At 49.9% G+C, this 19,078-nt stretch overlaps 1 protein-coding gene across 1 annotated transcript in view; it reads left to right on the top strand.

Moving 5' to 3' along the window:
- Nucleotides 1-496: 496 nt before the first annotated feature.
- The window catches only part of MAML2 (mastermind like transcriptional coactivator 2), a 205,584-nt gene continuing 187,002 nt past the window's right edge, over nucleotides 497-19,078 (top strand). The window contains exon 1 of the mRNA XM_084300598.1: nucleotides 497-1,053. Within this exon, the coding sequence (XP_084156724.1) occupies nucleotides 592-1,053 (462 nt within the window). The 5' untranslated portion in view covers nucleotides 497-591. The remainder of the gene's footprint in view (nucleotides 1,054-19,078) is intronic.

Genomic DNA, 19,078 nt, shown 5'->3' with positions numbered 1-19,078 from the left:
TATTTGCACATCCACGGAGGACTTTATACAAATACCAACAAGAAGCCAACGAGACACCCGCTGCACCGGCCGCGAAGAAGATTTTGGAGGGGGGTGGCTGGGGAGGGGGGGGGGGGGGTCGGCTCCGTGCCGCTGAGCCCCGCGACCCCTTTTCCCCTGCCTGAATCTCCCCCTGAAGGAGCGACCCCCCCCCGGCCCCCGGAATGAAATAAAACCAATAAACCTGCCAAGCCCCACTCCTTCCCCAGGGGGATCTCCTTTCGCCCGGGGATCCCTTTTGGAGGCAGCGGGTTAATTTTTTTATTTTTTTTTTCCCCTTCTCCCGCCTGCTCCCCCCACCCCCCCACAGACCCCCATCCCTCCCCTTTCACCCCCGACCCCCTCGGCCGATGGTGGCCCGTCCCTAGCACCCCCCCCTCCCCTGTTTTTCCCCCCCTTTTTTTTTTTTTTTTTTTTTTCTCCCCCCAAAAACACCACCCCCGGCTCGAGGGGGGACGGGGCGGCGGGGGGGTCTCTCGGCCCCCCTCGGCGGTGTGGGGTCGCGGGGCCTCCCCCCCTGCCTTCCCCGCTCCATGCGGCGCTGAGGCGGCGATGGGCGACACGGCTCCCCCCCAAGCCCAAGCCGCGGGGCTGGGGGCCGGGCTGCTGGGGGGCGGCGGGGGCGGCCCGGCGGCCCCCCGGGTCCACAGCGCCATCGTGGAGCGGCTGCGGGCCCGCATCGCCGTGTGCCGCCAGCACCACCTCAGCTGCGAGGGGCGCTACGAGCGGGGCCGCGCCGAGAGCTCCGACCGCGAGCGGGAGAGCACCTTGCAGCTCCTCCACCTCGTGCAGCAGGGGCAGGGGGCCCGCAAGGCCGCCAAGCACCCCAAGGCGGCCGCAGGAGGAGGAGGAGGAGGAGGAGGTGGAGGAGGAGGAGGAGGAGGAGGAGCGGCCGCCCCGTCCTCCGCCGCCGCCGCCGCCGCGCCCCCCGACTACCACCAGCACCTCCTCAGCAACGGCGGCGCCAACGGGGAGCAGGCGGCGGGGGAGCAGCGAGCATCGGCCCTGCTGGCGGTGAGTCACGGCGCCCCCTGACGGGCGGAGGGGGGCGGGATGGGGGCAGCCCCGGCCCTGAGGCGGGGAGGGGTGGGGGTGGTGGGAGAGGGGTGGTGGTGGTGTGCTTCGTGTGTGCTCGGTGGTGGTGGCACCCCCAGGAGTGTCCTGGTGATGTCCTGCCGCGAGGGGACACGCCAGGTGTGGTTCAAGTCCCTCGTCGCCACGGTGGTGACAGCCCTCGTGGTGTCCCACCTGGCGGTGACAACCCTGGTGTGGGTCACAGGTGCTAAAGTTCCTCATTGTGTCCTTGCCGCTGGGGCAGTGACACCCCTGGAAAAGTCTCCTGAGTGCCCTCATGATGTCCCGCCAGGAGGTGACACCCCTGGTGCCACCATGGTGGTGACGCCCCTGGTGCCTGGCAGGGCTCTGCGGGCTTCAAGCTGCCTCGGCTTGTCCCTGAGCAGCGGTGTAAGGTGGCATTAAACTGCAGCTCACGCTCAGAGCCGTGCCCACGGCTTCACACCTCAGGCATTGCGCTCTCGTTTTGTGCCTCCTGTGCTGCAGGTGGGCAGGCAGTGGTGAGCACCACGTGCAGGTGCCCCTGGCAGAGCTTTATGATCCCTGAGGTGGACAAGTGCTCGTGCAAGCAGAGCTCCTGAAGCTCCATCTCGCACCCGTGAGCCCCACCGGCGAGGGCTGGTTCGTTACTGTCACCCGTTGTGTTTCCCAGGGAGAAATTACAAGTTTTCTGCACCCTGCGGATGGCACGTTGACCTTTTCCAAGTTGCTCTGGAGGTGGCTGGGAGGCAGAGCCTTGCCTCCTGTTACTTCATGACAAGCCGCTCGTGTACCAGGCTTTCTGCCTTTCCCTCCAGCGTCCTTCCAGCATGTGCACACACGCGAAACATTACGAGGAGCGACTGCCCCCTGATAGGCCCATGGCTGCTGTTCGAGTGGCCCAAAATAGACTGCTCCCTCCCTTCCCGACAGAAACCTGTCCTTCTCAGTGCTTGGCGTATTCTAAAACGGGACCCTGGTGGTTATTTTCTCCCCTCTCAGCACTCCTGGCGCTGGGGGCTGCGGCTCCGTTTGGGAGGGCGGCGATGTGAGGGGCGAACCCGATGACAGTGGGGTGCTTTGGCCTGGCTCGGTGCTCAGGGCAAATCTCCCATCGCAATCAAGAAAGCCATTATCTTATTTTTCCAGTGTGTACTAATGAAACGCTTTGTGATTGTCTCGAGGAAAAAAGAAAAAAAAAGGTTTTGCATAATAACGTACATCCCAGCAAACTCTGCTTTCTGAAGTCAGGGAACATCTGAAGTCAGGGAACAGGCCCGTGTGCTTTTTTTTTTGTTTTGTTTTGTTTTGGTTCTTTACTAGTTGTTACTATTATTATGAAATAGCTGGAGGCAGCTGTTCGAAACAGCTAAATGAAACAACTCCAACGAAAATACCGAAAGGTTTTCATCTTTGCAGTGCAGGGAGGTTGTCCGTGTTTCACTTGAGATCCTAAACCCGCTCTTTGCTGGACACTGCCCCCGTTCCACCTTGCACGCTGCCTCACCTCCCCGACAGCTCCAAACACGAGTGCATTTGGGTGAGGGCATCCCCCTCGCTGACAAAGTCCCCCTCCGTTTTGCATGCTCGCGCTCGGCAGTCCTGCTGACAAGGTACGTGACTTCACCAAACGTGACATCTGGGGCCCCGGACCGTGTTTTGACACCGAAGAAGCGCTGGCTCATGAGGCAGCGCTGCTGTAATGGTATCGCTGCACATCGCTGATCCTCCCACTCTGTGCTCGGCACAGGCATGCTGCATTCGCTGCTTCGGTAGGGCTGCCTAATTAAGGAGCAGAGAAAGGCATCGGTCCAAAGTCACGTCTCTGCGTGATGGAGGCACATGTTCCCCTTACCGAGCACCCCTTAGGACATCGTTGCATGTGCTGAAAAGGCAAGGGAAACCACACTGTGTCTGAGTGGGGTGAATTGGAGTGGCTGAGGGTCGGGCAGCAGGTAGCCCAGCGTTGTGCTCCTCTTCTTGAAAACTCAGAGGGCGGTGATGGGCCAGGATAATGACAGGGTCTTGCTTTGTTCTGGCCATAGGCAGGGGAGGAATTTGCTCTGCCAGTTATCCCAAGGGCACTTGAAAGTGGAAGGATGGGGCAGAGTAAGTTGCCCTGTGCACTATAAATAGATGTGGAAGAGCCATCTCTAAGGCAGCAGAATCCATCCTCTGGGGGTGTTCCCCAAGGGGAAATCCAGCAGAAGACTTGCTTGCGCCAGTGGTTATTGCTCTAATTTCAGCCTTTTTGCTCGGAGCAGATGGCAGATCGGGGGTGCGTGGGGTCCTGGAACATAGCGGTTCTGAGCATCGGTCGTGGGAGGTACAGCTCTGGCACGAGGAGGCACAAGACGAGAGCGTTTGTGCGAGTCTCACACTGAGGATGTGAGATTTGACACCTCTCTGACTCCACGGGGGGACTGCAAAGCTCCACCTGCCTTGCTGTAGCTCCACCAGTATAAAAAGAGCTCCACACACAGACAAGCGTGAAGGCAGCCCTGGCTCTCTCCGGGGAGTTCTGGCTATCAGGGCGCTCTTTGTTCTGCAAAATCCAAGACTGTCCCCACGCTTCCTCTGCTGAAAATAGCTGGGTTGTTTCCTTCGCTCTGCAGATCCCACTGCTCCTGTTAGGAGCACGCCTGCCACGTTCAGTGGCATGGGATGGGTCGTTTGCTCGGTTGGACTCCAGAGTAAATATTTGAGACTCGATAACATTTGAAACAGCGTTCGCTTGAACATATCAAAGGGTCTGAAGTGATAATCTGATGCTGTTGATACCATTATTTGATAATTATCTGTCCCCAGCGGACAGTTTAAAACCAGCAGAAGAGCGTTTTTGGTGGGGTTGGGTTTGGGCTCAGTTTGGCAGCGTTACTTTGATTTTTGAGCAAGCAGCCTTGGCAGCAGCATTTCCTCCTTGGAGAGTGGAGGCCAGATTTTTGAGCTGGACTGCTGGGTGCGGGTGCATGTGAAAGAGAAATTTATTCTTCTGGACACGGCTAGGAAAGCTTTTGTGCTTTCTGCCTCCCTGCATTTCCCACGAGCTGACATGTGTTTATTTATCTGGTGGTGTTACTTTTCATGGTGCAGAGTGGAACAGAAAATATCCCGTCTTTTATACATATATCTGCATGTATATATGCGCCCTCCAGCACTTAGCTGTTTATATTCTTTGTGTTATATATAAACAGTTAGCTCTGGAGGGCATTCCTCAGCGGGTTAAGCGTTGAACTGGTGAGACCAAAGTTCTGCAGTCACAAATCCCCAGCGGCCCTTCCTTCCCTTCGTTCCTCTGCCATGGGCTGAGCAGCGTTCATTTCACCCCGTGCAAGCGAGGAGCTCACTTTCACAGGCATCGCTGTGTTATTCTGCTCAGGTTGTTCCGCTGCAGCCGTCACCCTGGTGGCCGATGTCTTCCTCCGAGTGTGTTAAGTGCTGTTTGTCACCAGTCCCAGGTGACTCGTTCGGCTTTTATCCCTCTCCAAGTCGCGCTGGATTTATTGTTGGAACGATTGTTATTATTTTCTGTGCTCAGAAGGATGACTGCGAACGCGGCCTGGTCCCCAGATGTAGTCCGCAAGCAGGTGAAAAAAAAAAAAAGGGAAAACAGTCCTGCAAAGATGGTGTAGCCGAGGAAGAGGGAAATGGACTAATTCCCCCTGCTCCCCGAAATTCTCATCAACAGCAGTCCAAATCTGGAATAGCCATGGGTTTGTCTCAGTCCCCTGAGGACATCCCTGGGAGACAGGGCTGCTCGGCTGGTGCCGAGAGCCAAGTTTTGCTTGTAAAACTTTGATTTAGGTGGTTGCTGTGTGTGGAGATCCTTTAAATGAGTGTAGAAACCCTGGCATTGTTTCCTAATAACTTTTTTTAATGATCTGTGCTGTACTTGCTGAGGTTTGGACTGCCGGGTTGCTGCTGGCCTGCCAGGGAGCCCTGCAAAGTTGTGTCATTTTCTGGTCTGGATGCACGCAGCTTTGGGAAGCTCTTTCAAAGCAAACAGGACAAGGTGATCAGGTGCAGTGGTGTTAGGGTGCGGGGAACAAGAGGGGACTGCAGCACAGACCTGTTCCTCGAAAGTGGGCTGGGACCTTTTTGATGAACCAAGCTCGGTGCCACACGACGAAACGTTCTGTGCGTGAGGTGGCAGAGCGCTGCCTGGGGCTTCTGAGGGATAGAGACAATTTCTGTAGCCGAGACAGACGAAATGAGTCACGTTGCTTTTTGTGGGTCGAAAACTTTGATTTGCTGTCCCAGGCCTTGCTGCCTGCTGGGAGCCATTGGGGCAGGACGGACCTGGGCACCCCTGAACATCTCAGTCCCCCTTGGCTCCGAGAATGTTCTCGGCACCAACACCAAGGAGACACCCCGGGGGCTGTGTAAAGGTTATCATTTAATGAGAAGTTCAGCCAGTGAACTTGTTAAGTGTCTGCTAGTTTAGGAGCCTTTTCAGCCCTAATTCTCCAGCCAAGTCGTTTACTTTGAAGCTTTTTAGCCTCCGAATGCATTTAATGAAAGTCTCTGCCATTCTGAAACTGTCTAACAGACTGTTTCCGCCACCAAAGTTTCTGTAGACAGTGAGCAGCTTGTGAACAGCTTGCCTGGAGGTGACGAGGTCTCCAAGGCCAACCCATGGCTCCTTAACTTCCCCGACTAGTACAGCTCGTCCTCTGATCCTGCTCTCACATCCCCTGCAGTGCTCAGATTGAGTCCCCTGAGCATAGCACCACGACGAAGGACGGTGAAACAGCTCCTGTTTCTTCTCTACTGAGAAATGTGACTCCAGCAGAAATGTTAGTCGCTCTGTGGGAAAATCTGAAGCTTAGAAAGGTGTGTCTGAGTCAGACCCAGAAGCTGCTTTGCTGAAACTTTGACTTATCTCGCTCCTATTTCTTCTCTCCTGGCAATGAGCACTGCCTGCAGAAGGTGTATGTGGTCTTCGGTTAGCTTGCAGTGACCAAAAAACCCCACAGCTAGGTTAGTCAGTTAGCAGGTTCAGAAAGACCATAACATGCTTCTCTTCCTCTTCTTAACTGCTGGCAACGGTCCTTCCTACCAAGATACCATCTTCAGAGGCCAGTTGTAGTCTGCCTTTCTTATCAAGCCTGCGAGCTGATGAAACTGAAACCTCACCCGTGCCTAATTACTGAAAAGAAGGGCTCCACCACGGTCCCCTTGACACCTTTGGGAGGGGTAATATCCCCATTGCCCCATGTGTGCTGCACCTCAGGTGTGGTGTAGGCATTGCTGGAAGCTGGCAGCCTGCTCCAGCTGCCAGAGCATTGGGATAGAGGCAGTGGTCTTGGCTGCAGAAAAGAAGGAATTGGTGCCAACTGAAATGTGGATCACTTGTTCAACTTAACAGTATTAAGAGACTATTTTTTAATTTATTTTTTATTCTTTTTAGATGAAAGCACAAACTATTTACACCCCAGATTTCCCATGAGAAGCCTCCCATAGCCACCTGAGAGCCAACCTGTGAACTGGTCATACCTTGTCAAGTTCTTCCAAAGTATTCGTAGATGCAGGTAGTAATCCATAACTCTACTGAAGTGCCAACACTAAAACCTAGCGCAAAGCACTTACAACTCTCAAGCAAAAGTTCTTAGGTGAGCACACAGTAAACTAAAACCCCAGTGTTTCTACTCGGAGTCTAGGATCTGTTCAGCAGATTACTCCTGGTATTTCACTTCCATAAACCTCAGTTTCCTCTATGAAAAATACTATTTATCACCTTTGTAAAGCGCATTGAGATCTGATGGTGAGTTTTATGGCTTAGAAGCCAAGTTCATTATTGATGGAGCCTGAGACAGGATATCTGAACGTTTGCTTTGGCAAAGCTGCAGGCAATGTATATGAGTTGATGGATTCTTCTTATTTGACTTTTGTGTTTTGAGCCTTTGAGGTGCACTCCAATCACCTTTTCAGCCTTTGTCCCACAGGTATGAGGACTGGAAACGTAAACTCAAATGAGTCTTTTACATAATGATGTGACTCCCGGCTGGGTTTTTATTTGAGGCAGCGTGTTGCCCCAGACTCACAATGAAAGTGCAAGATGTGGCAGTGCTTCTTACGCTTCATATTTTCTTGCTTCACTTGCTCTTCATTCTGCATCAGTTTGTGCTCAAATTAGTCTCCCAATTAAGTCGGCTGTGTCCGAGCACTGTGTGCATTTGATGCTCCAGCAGACCGGGTGCAGAGTGGGACTGGAACTGAGAGCGTATACCAAAGTCATCTGCTTTCTGGTGAGGCTGCAGCTGCACCCCAGCAGTAAGTAGCAGGTGGGAGCCGCTTTGTCCTGCATATGCTGCCTCCCATTTGCTAGGAGAACGATCCTGTAGTAATAGGGGAAGGTTTGTGTCTATGGCTCAGGGTGGGAGGAAGGCTCGGAAGTGGTTCTTAATCAAATAACATGAACAAGCACAAAATTCCAACACAGTTAGTGAGGAATTATATATAAATTGATTTAATTTGTAAATACATCATGCCCCTGGCTTCACGCACAGGTGTTGCCATTTCCCTGACAAAATTCCTTTTGTTCAGAAATGGCTCCCGTAGCTATTTTTATCTGTGCCACTCATTTGTTGTGATGTGCTTTTAAGCCCAGCTGAATCGAGGTGCAGAGAAATTAGAACCAGTTAGAAATCAGCATGAAGGCACAGCGAGGAAGCAGCTCTTGCAAAGCCGTGTACCTGCTGCCCGAGCCTGACGCTGACTGAAAGAGACGGTAAGATCCTGGACGTGCAGATGAAACCCCAAGAAGTTTCATCTTGGCTACTCTGCTTTGAAACAAAACACGTCGTTGTGCAACAGCCGTCGCTGTGGTACCCTGGCGTTATTACAGAGCTCTTCAGGCACCTCCCCACCGTAGGTGTTACACAAACACCCAGTGAGAACCGTGCCCTTCCCTGCATACCTTAGGGCCTCGGGAGACAAGATAGACAAAGAATGGAAAGAGGAACAGAAGCACAGAAAGGTCAAGTGTCTTGCCCAAGGTCAAACGGCAGGTCAGTGGCAGAGCTGGGAACAGAGCCCAGATTTCCTGACTCCTAGTCCAGCGCTCTATTAATCATCCCCTCGCTTTGTGTTCTGCGGCCTGTTACTGGCCATAGGAAATGTGAGGAAGACTTTCCGACAGCTTCAGAGCAACTTCTCATTTTTGGAAACTATTGATCATCAGCACACTATTGAGATAAAGAGGTCGTGTACGGGACATGAGCACTAGGGGATTCAGAACTGAGTGCTCTAGGTATTGATTTCATTCCAGGACGCTGGAAAGCCATAATTTCATAATACCAAACATTTACTCTTACTCAGATTTTTAAAGCCTTTTTCTCCTTACGTTGTGTACAAAGTGGCTTATTTTACAGAGTTACTCATCACAGTTAACTCCTACATTGGCACTTACCCTATAAATCATTTCTTCCTTGAAAACGAGTTACAACAGTTATTTAGTTAGCAGGACTTTTCTTCTCTGTGGAATTTACCAATGAACTAATTAAATAGTCAGAAAAGCAGAGTGTCAACAGTGCAGTCACTTGTAATTCTTACTTATTTTAATTCCTCACTGTACGATGTGTTCAATTTTCAAAGTCTCTAAATGGAGTTATCTTGATCACAAAGTTAATTATACCTATGAGATTTTTTTTTTTGTCCTCCCCAAATTTTTGACTGGAGGCAAAACTCTGGTTAGGGTGGTAATGAGTTATCGAGAGTCTCTTGTAAACAATAGTATAATCACTTTCTTATAGTCATGGCAACAGCGTTTAAGCAATGAGCTTCCCGAACACAATGTGCACTGTCTCCACTGAATAGCTATTGCAGCGCTGAAGTGTATGCTGCTCATTTTCAGAGGTCTCAGGGATATAAATTATTCAGCAAAACAACACTGCTTCAGCAGGCGTCTTTGAATTTGTCGTGTTTTGTACTAGCCAAAGACGGGTGCGTAGCTGGGCTGATGGGGCTGTGTTTAATTCTGCTCCCGCTGAATTCAGGGGTGTCTGTCTCAAGCCCTTCCAGCACCATGCTACCTGTCGGTGTCATGTTTGCCATCCTGAGAAATCTCTAACGGGGAGGGCAGAAGGGCTCAGGAGGATGCGTGCTGTACGGATGTGTGGTGTGAGAGGAGGTTGCTAGGTGCAGTATGACGAATTTCTTTTAATTAGCAAGGGGTTCGTTACAACAGGGCCAATGCCTTTCTTGACGCAGAGGGTCACCTGCGTTCCTGCTCAGCGGGCTGGGAAGGCTCCTCGGAGAGTGGATGGCTTCGGAGGAAGCTTCAGAGCTGAACCCCAAGACAAGGATTTGCCTCTGACTTTTCTGTTTATTTTGTTCTTTACAGCTCTCTCATTCAAATAACTAGACCTGGAGGAAAGACCTTGTTGGCAACAGTTGTTGTTTTGAGATGAGTCATTCCACCAGATTTCAGAAATGCCACCCCAGTGACAGTTGGCGAAAATGCTGCATGGGCTGTTCAGTTTATGTTTTTCACTTTGGAAAATCAGACCATTTATTTAGGGTTTTGTTGCTTTAGAAACCATCTCCAGACACTCCCAATTTCCTTTCCTTTCCTTTCCTTTCCTTTCCTTTCCTTTCCTTTCCTTTCCTTTCCTTTCCTTTCCTTTCCTTTCCTTTCCTTTCCTTTCCTTTCCTTTCCTTTCCTTTCCTTTCCTTTCCTTTCCTTTCCTTTCCTTTCCTTTCCTTTCCTTTCCTTTCCTTTCCTTTCCTTTCCTTTCCTTTCCTTTCCTTTCCTTTCCTTTCCTTTCCTTTCCTTTCCTTTCCCTCTCTCCCCTTTCTTCCTGTTCCCTTTCCCTCACTGCTGTAGTATCTCAACATCTGAGCTTTCTAATGTTAATTCTGATCTGATTGGCCTCTCCCGAAACAGTTTGTGGGAAATACTATGGATGTGGCACTGTGGAACATCAGCCTAATGCAGGATTACGTTCTTTATTTCTGTAGATTATGCCAGTTTGTAGTCAATTATTCTGTTTTCCGGAGAAGTTCATTCACTCTGCTTCTCCAAGAGCTTTTGATTCCGTGTCCTTCTGAGCTAGATATTCTTGGTCCTCAGCACTGGGCTGCTTACCTCTATGGCCCGGTTCCCGGAAATAGTTATGCGTGTGCCTAATTGTGCACACATGGGTAATCACGCTGAAATCAAGATGTGTAGAATTAAGCAAGTCTAGAAGTATTTCCAGGGTTTGGTCTTTGTTCAACAAACAGGCCTCAGCCTGGCTGAAGCCCGCTATGTACTACCAAAATAAAGCTGAATTCAAGAGCAAGTAGCATATTAATTGTCAATTGACTTATTTCCTTAACACAGTTAATTCTATACTTTTAAATACTACTTTCAATTTTTCCTACAAATCCAGTCGCCCTTCCTTTCACGTTCATTTTCTCTCCTCACTGCACAGCTCCTAGCAGACCTGATCTGCTAGCCACACGATCCGCTTTCGTAATGATTCGAGTTCCTATATTTCTTTTTTCCTACCAACTTTGTGCATTGCTATGATGGCTCCTAGGACAGATTTTGGCCAGCTTTTAAGGAGAGGGAGAGTCAACGGTGTTTCAGACCTTCACTTCCAAGTGCAGTATTAAATATAATCCTTATAATTACAGCGCTGCCGCTTGGACCGCTGTAGTTCAGGCTGTGTCAATATGTCATCAAAAGCTCTCTTTCTCGGGAGCTGGAACTCAGTCTTGTTGATTGAGTTGAAATCTGATGGCCAGCAGCTGCAAACACACTCTGTCCCCATCCCCCTGCCTCCCTTGCTTTTTTTTTTTTCTCCCTTTTACCACAAACTCCTTGCTTTCCGTCAAAGCTGTGAGTTTACAGACCAGAGATAATGACCGATTCCAGGCTAAGTTATTCGGGGCCACCCCTCTGAGCCATCTAGACCATCCTGCAAGTTGTGCCCTGCCTGGGGCAACCTGAAGGCACAGTCTGTTGTCGATGACCATGCCGAACCTGAGAGCTCAGCCCTCGCTGTTGGAGCCCTTCGGATGCTGCATGTGTCACCCTCAGCAGCCAAAAAACACCGGTAGGCACACCTGGGCTGACATCTGTAGGGCTCTTGTGTGAGCAGGGCTGGGAGTGCTGCAGTCTCTCCCCGCTCATGGCTTTGGCCGCTCGCCACGCAGACCTCGCTGTTCCTCTGAGTGCAGGCGTCAGGAGCGGGGCGATTCCCAGCAGCGGTTTGTACCAAAAATTTAGCACACGCTCGTTTAGCCCCAGGGGACCATGGGGGGGGGTGGGGAAAGAGCTTTGGAAAAAATAAAATAAAAATTGGCATCCAGCAGTTGCATAACGCGATCCTGTCATGGTGGGTACTTAAAAAACAAAACAAAACCCCAGCATTCATGCTCGGGATATTCAGGTTTTCAGAAGTGCCACTTGCCAATGCACAGTGACTGCTTTTCATAAGGCCTTTCAGGCCGTGTATTTACAGGTGGACCAGAATAGCTCCACAGAAGTTAATCCAGTCCGTTGAGTAAACAGTAGGTACTTCTAAATGTTTCTATATATACTGACCATGTGTAAGGCCTCTAACATACATCTGTACCCTACACAATACGTCTGAGGGGCCCTGGCAGAGCCAGGATGGCTACTGGGGTGGGTAACCCCCTCACTGCTGCGCTGGGCGTGCGTGTGTATGGCCAAACCCGTGAAGGGCGACTGCATTTGGGTGACCGGTGTGTTAAGGAAACAGCCCTTTATGTGGCCCGCTCTGAGGACATACTGTCTGTGCTTGGGTCTCCCAGCCCGGCATCTGAGCACAGCACGGGTCAGCAGGACTCCAGCACGGCCTCATGCCACTCGCTTTGGTCACAGGAGTCACACACATCTCCTTTCCCTAGCAAAGTCCTTCCCTGCCGCCCCCTCCTCCACTCCCCAGCCCTATTAGCTTTTCCTCCTCCCTCTCACCTGGGTTATCCCCCTCCCTTCTCTCCTTTCCTGCTCCTGACTCTGCTTCGTGCTGTTTTCCTCGCCTGGAAGAAAGGGCCAGAGGGCCAGGCTAAGAGAGAGATGCTGAACACATGGCTTCCACATGTGCTCCTCGTCTTCCCTCTCACCGCCTCTCTGCTTCAGCTGGAATTCTGATAACCACGAGTCTGCTCTCTCCTTAGGTTTCTAAAGGATGGGCTCAAAGCTCCTGCATCACTATCACAGGAAACCTAGAGCAAAAACTGTGAGCTGACAGCATGTTAGTGGGCTCAGTGGCCAATCACTGCAGGCAGTGGGTGCTCATGCACTGGGCGTGCAGTTGTGAATGCTCAGGCTCCCCTTCAGGAAAATACTTGAAGAATATGCTTAAACATGCTTAAATGCTTCTCAGTTCGAGTGCTGCTTGCTGAACTGGGACCCCATATTGGAGAACACATCCTTAATTACTTCAACAAGTAATTAAGAGTATACCAAACTTTTAAGAACAGAGGTATGTGCACTGCTTTGTGTTCTTAATGCATCATAATGAATAGGACAGGGTGTTGTGGGCAGGGCAGGAAATGTGGAGGCTCTCCTGGTCATCTCATACATTTTGACTCATGCTCTGAGTGTTTCTGAGCTCTAAGTACATTTTAGTAGTGATGATGCCTACATGCCACTGTAATGTTTTGTAATGTGCTTGTGTTGCATGCTTATGTGAAGATCATTTAAAGAAATTACAATTAAATGAGGAGCAATTAAATCTTAGAAAGGAAATGTTCATGCTAAGTTAACAGTGTTTCTCTGTGTTGTACCCTTGGATTCCTCTCCTGCATCCAGCACTGGATCAATCTGGGAGCAAAGATTTGGAGTCCAAATCTTCTTGGCTTATAACATCGAGGTATCTAATCTTTCCTGTATTGAACTGATACCAGTGGGAACTGGGCACCTAATTGGAGTTTTGGATCACAGCCCAAAATCTCTGGAGTGCTTTGGAAAATTTATCCCTGGGAGATTTTGCCTGAGTCAAGAACACAGACGGGAGCCATTTCTCACCAAAAGCAACCGTGTGACATCAGCACCTCCGTGAGTCACCAGTCGGTTCCAGAGGTCAAAGTATCCCTCCTATTTGCCTAAGAAGTAGTTACCTATTTACTTTCTGAAATGTGGTACTAACATGACATTTTGGCTTGCCGTACAGCAAAGGCGCTACTTTGAAACGCCTTGTATAAAGACAGGCCTTGTCATTTCTGTGAAAGTTAGAAATGCAAGGGAACAAATGTAAAAGGCCTGCTTCCTCCCTTGCTAGCGTGTGTGGTCTAGGAAAAATCCCAAACTGCACTGGTAAGAGACGGTCCAGTCTCTTTTCTTGCCGATGATGTAAGTACTGCTCCTTCACCGAAGGCTGGGTCATTATTTTATCATTACCTTCTTCTGATCTGTCACCGTTTCTGCTTTTCCTCTATTTTTTTTTCTTATTTGCTGAACATACATTTTAAAAAATGAAGGCAATCATGTATTTAAAAAGGATTTACCTGCACAGAACTCTAGGCATACCACACACAGGCAGGTCCCCACCAGGAAATCCAGTGCTAATGCCCAAATTCATTCTCTCGGGCTGTTTCTCACCGATGCTTGGTCCTTGCTGGGTCCTGGGACACCTGGGCTTCCAGGCACATGTGGTAACCATCGGTCTCAGCTTCATGTCAGAGGCCAGCATCATGAGCCGAGGGCAGAAGCAGAGCTGAAGGGCAAAGGAGGAGAGGGAAATTTTGCTGTCAGTGCCTGAACATTTCCCTGTACAAGAATATGACATGTTAGCAAAGGAAGCTTCAAAATTACTCTGGGAATAGGAAAGCAAATCAGTACAGGGCAGGATAATGATCCTTTTAAGGAGGATTCCTCTTTCAAAAAAAAAAGACACTGATCCAATTTGTCCGCACTCCACAGCAGCAGTGAAACAAGCTCCAAGTGGCCCGATCTCGTGTTTTATGAGCCCTAGCACAAAACATTCACGTGTCTAAAAGCTGTGGCCTTCCTTCTCCTATGACACTTCATCTGCTCAAATCAGGCTTTTTCATCTCTTTTTCCCCATCATTTTTCCCTGCCTCCCAACCCTTTCCCATTGGCACCAACCAGCTGCAAGTGCTCTGGGGGGAGTCCAGAGCTGCATCATGGCGTGGATCTGCCTGCCAGGGCTCTGGGCTCCCAAAATGGGCTGTAAAGGTGCAAAACTGCAGGAGCCATGCACCTGAAAGCAAAGCAAAGCTGCCTGTAGCGAGCCACAGTGAAGTTCTGTATGATCAACCGTGCTGGCCAGACTCTCCCATGAGCCTCTCTTATCTAATCTACCCTATCAGTATCCTTACTGCATTTATTACCTTGTTATCGAGGAATGACAGGAAGGAGATTGGGGTATTGGTAAAAGCACAAGGCAGAGAGGCAAAGCTGAGAGTTAACACTGAACAAAGGTTAAAAGAGCTTGACCAGCAGGGCTCTGGGTGCTGCAAAAACCAAACCTCATCTTGCTGTGTCCTGACGGCGTTGTGTGGTCGGGACTTGGTGGCTCAGCCTGTTCAGGGCTGGGGAGCGTGAGATCTGGAGCCCGGGAATGAGTTGTTGAAAGGTTTCCTGTGTCTTGGAGGGATTCGCAGCAAAATGCAAATGCAAGGCCACAGATGTCAGTAATACCTCTGATCATTCTACGCAGGAGCACTATTAATGAGATTATCTTTCTGAACAAATCCTGTGGTTTCTGCACCCTTGGATTTCACTCGGTTTGCCTGATGGGAGTGAGACAGAGTTACTGACAGTGTTTGTCTCCACTTCGTTTTACTGGTGGCACCCCTCAGTAGACCATAGTTAGGATACCCCGGTTAATCCAATCTCCCTCCCCATTTTTTGTGTCTGCTTTTGCACCACAGAAACACTTCCAGCATTTCCTCTTGGCTACTGAGGCAAAGGGCTGCCTAGCTACACTGCAGCAGAAACTCCGGTTGAGTAAGTGCTGAGGAAGATGCTTTACACAGCAAGTAATTCCTAAACAGTGACTCAAATGGGGGACTGCCCTCCTAGGACACAGCATCAGAAATGAGCAGTGGAGCTACGGGAAGCCACACAGAAAGCTCCCTGCCCTCACAGGTAGGGGATACTGCGGTGTCAAGACTTTCTGCAGGAGCCAGGATGAGCCACGCAGCAGCAGGCACAGGCAGGCAGAAGATGTGGTTATTTGTCAGCAAGTGGGCCCTGGGGTTGCTGTGGCTAGTGGCAAGGGACACTTTCTGTGCGAGGTGACGGGTCCTGGAGTGGTTGGGTACAAAGCAGAAGGTGAACACGTAGACCTTTGGCTAGGGCAGGACCCTTCGGTTTTGTACGTGAACTCATGATTTTTGGATGAAAGAAAGGAGAGAATCTGTACCAATAGCAACAAGGCTGAAATTTCAGCTGGTTAAAAAGCCATTTGATCTTTGCTCTTGTGGAATCCAATCTGATCTCCAGCTGAGACGTCCCCTCGGGGCTCACATCCTGGTGCATGTCTGCAGCCACCGCCAGCGGCCCATGAAGGAGAGAGGGGGGAATGTCACGGCTCCCCTTAGGCTCCCGAGCCTACCGACAGGAGCTTACCCGCAGCTGAGGGAGATTAACGCAAAGCTCCGTATTACTCTTCTGGGTCTGTAGGATTTGTAGGTTCTGAGGCTGCCGTGGAAGTGCATCTGCAGTTCCCTGAGTCCCAGGAGGGAGTTGAGTGTTGTGGTGTCTGCAGCAGGCACTGTGGCTGAGCTGATGACAGCTGCTCACAGAAGAGAGAGTGGTCATGTGTCCACTGAAGAAACCAGAACCAAGCCTAAAATGAAATTTTATGTTCTGAAGCTAAGGAAAAATCATATTGAAAACAATTTTTGTAGCAGAACTCAGCCTGGGTTGACTGGCTTTGTTCAGGTCATCAGTACATAAACAGAAGATAACCTCCTCTTTTCTTTCTGCATCCTTGTTCAAGTTAACACACAGAGACTTGTGTGCTAACCGCTGCTTCCACCACCACCAAACTCTAGAGGTCAGGGACCTCTAGAATTAAATTTATGAGCTATCATAGTGTGGGCTGCAGAACCAGCTTTTTTAGGGTAGCAGCTGAGAGACTCATTTCCTCTGCGGATGAGCCACAGAAACGAATGCATAACACACCCCGGCCAGCGGGTTGTATTTTGGCACCTGTGCTGTGCAGATGTCATCCAGCAGCCGGGGTGAAGCAATCTCAAAATGGCATCAGACATATCAGTAGGACCTCATCACACTTCGGGCATCATGCAAAGTAATGTTGATGTCAAGGAGAGTTAAACTCAGCGTTAGTTAAGGGTATCCAGCTTGCGGGAGCAGCTGCAGCTCCGACCTGAGCCATGTGTAGAAAGCTCACCCTCTTGATTAAAGCACTTGCTGTCCACATCAGAAAGTTTCTAACTGAGTCTCTTAACCTTCTGAGCGGGTTAAATCTGGCTGAGGGTGTGCTTTAGAGCAGTTCTGCACTCACTGGGACTAAAACCCATGTAATTGAGGTGCTGCTGGTAATGCTCCAAAATCCTTCCCGTGCTTTCTGCTTCCACTATTTTCCCCGAAAGATGGACAAACTCACCCACAGGTCATCCTGGACCAAGGCAGCCTTCAAACCCTCTGCACAAGGAACCATGGCCCGCAGTGCCTCAGTCACACATGTGCCAGCAAAGAAAGAGGAACACTGGTGGGATTTTGCCACGGAGACTGACACCCTCGGGTCACTGGTCCAGGGGAAGGCTTGTACCTTTGGGCAGGCTCGCTGGGACACCAGGCATGCTGGAAGCACGCTGTTACCTAAGCCTCCACTTAAGCCTCAGTACTCGGTGTATTATTTGCATTTTGAACTTTTTCCAGAGAAATCATTTTTTCAAATGTTATAAAAATAGCTAAATAATTTTTTAAAGCCTTAAAGACATGTTTTATTTTGCATCGGGATTTGAATTGGAAATGGCTGTTTTGGGGCCAATTTACCTTCAAAATTCTACTTTGTCCACAAGAAGTGAGCCTGCCTGTGGTATTTCCAGCCTACAAAGCCTTTTACTTTAACGAGGCCCTCAAAGTTAAACCAGCAAAAGCATATTCCAAACAAATTATAATATTCCTTAAGCCCGGAAAACTATATCCACTGCTGAATTTGTGCTGGTGAGGTTTAATGGCAGCAGACTTCCCATACTCATGCTGTTGTACGTGCTCTGACATTATCCCATAACAGGGTAACTTTCCTTGCACGGAGCAGGTTCTTGACATGTCTACGATGGGCTATAAAAGTGTGCCTGTGAACATGCCTTTCAGCCTTTTACAAATTGTAGATCCTCTAAAAGTTCTCCAGTGCAGATGAAGGTTTGCTTGTAACTAGTTTAAGCCTCAAGGCCGTTGACTTCCTTTCCAGACTTAGCTTTCACAGACCCTTCGGAAGCAGCCCTCAAACCCTCAAGGGTCTGCAGACCACAGCTTGAAAACCACGAGCCCTCACTTTAAGTAAGGCTTTTGGGGCCTTCTGGGCTTCACTTTCTATTGCCTTGCAGCTTGTGAGGTCTTACGAAGCTGTTCAAAGGGAGTAAAATGCTACCAGATGGGGACGGTGGGGTTCAGTCCTGCTCCTGGCCCTTATTTGCACAGGTGTGGAGGATGCCAACACGAAGCAGCGGCATGTCAGGCCCCAGCACTGCTACTGCTCCTTCACCGTGGGGATCATGAGTAGAGCTGGGGACGGTCCTGTCCGTAGCATCCTCAGGCTGCTGTCAGCCCCCAAAATCCAGGCCTGGCAGAAGACATAGCAAGGATCAGGCCCTCGGACATCATGGGGCAATGCAAGCCTCAGAGCCTCGCTTTATGATGCTGTTTGCAGCCTGGGCAGGCTCAGCGATGCTCACACCTTCTGGTTTTCACGTCTTGTACACACAGCAACAACCTTTTCCTTTAAGCAAAAGTACACCGAGCTGTGCTGAACATTTTGGTGCTTTTTCCTCTTGATCTCACCTAAAGCTGCGTGCGGAGGGGATCGGGATCTCAGCCACTGCCTCCTTTCAAGCCCGATAATGAGCCCAGGTCCAGGGGCTGGGTGCAATGCTCTCCTTCTCCGCGCTACGAGGGGAGACAGGCAGGGGCTGCAGCGATTGTTTGCTGTGTTGGTGACTGTGGGGTTGCCATGGAAAAGCTGGAGACTTGAGGGGAGTTTGTGTTGTGGTGGGCAGGGAGCCAGCCTGCTCTGACTTATTACAACTGTGCGAGTGAGCGAGCCGTGCAGAACTTTATCCCTCTGTAGCGATTCCAAGGCAGGAACAACAACAACAACAAAAAGGACGAGCCCTTTTTAACGAGCAGGAGTGCAGTGCACTTTGCTGAGGCTGATTGCATTAAATACAGGAGATGCAAAAAAATCCTTTGCTATTTTCCATATTTTTTCCCTTCTTTATTTTTTGGCAGAATGTGTCCACTCTCTTCTAAGGACTGAATTCAGAGCAGTGCAAATAATGAGATCTCAAGTAATCCTCCTGGAAGCCGACAGGGCTCTTTAATTGGCTGTATCTGTACAGAAACGAGCATTTAGAGTTCTGCTGAGCCCGAGTCCATTAAAGCCTTTGATCTGTTCCAGAAACAAAAGTGGAAGCAGACTATACTGTTTTCATTATCTATCCTGAATGAAGTGCAAAAAGTAAATACATAGTGTAAACAGGGGAAAAAAATGAATCAAGGCCCAGATCCAGCAAAAAAACTATCCTCGTACTGAACTTGCCATACTCTGAGTAGTGCCATTATTCCCTGGAGGTGGAATTAATAGCAGTGCATGCCTTTTGCAAAGCACTTGCCATGGGCAGATCTCAAAGCAGTTTATTCCCTCCGAGCGTACAGCGACTAGGTATAGGTTGTCAGGATTATTCTGAAGGATTACAACACAGCTGCATTGTTTTAGTTGCTGGAAGGGTGACTTTTCCCTGCAACCTTGGCTGCCGCGCCGTGTTCTCATGTCATATTCAATTGATCCAGAAGCACAAGCCTCTTCCAGGAGTG

This window comes from Netta rufina (assembly GCF_964035555.1).
Source record: "Netta rufina genome assembly, chromosome: 1".
In the NCBI taxonomy this organism is placed as follows: Eukaryota; Metazoa; Chordata; class Aves; order Anseriformes; family Anatidae; genus Netta; species Netta rufina.
This window is presented reverse-complemented; position numbering and strand designations above follow the sequence as displayed.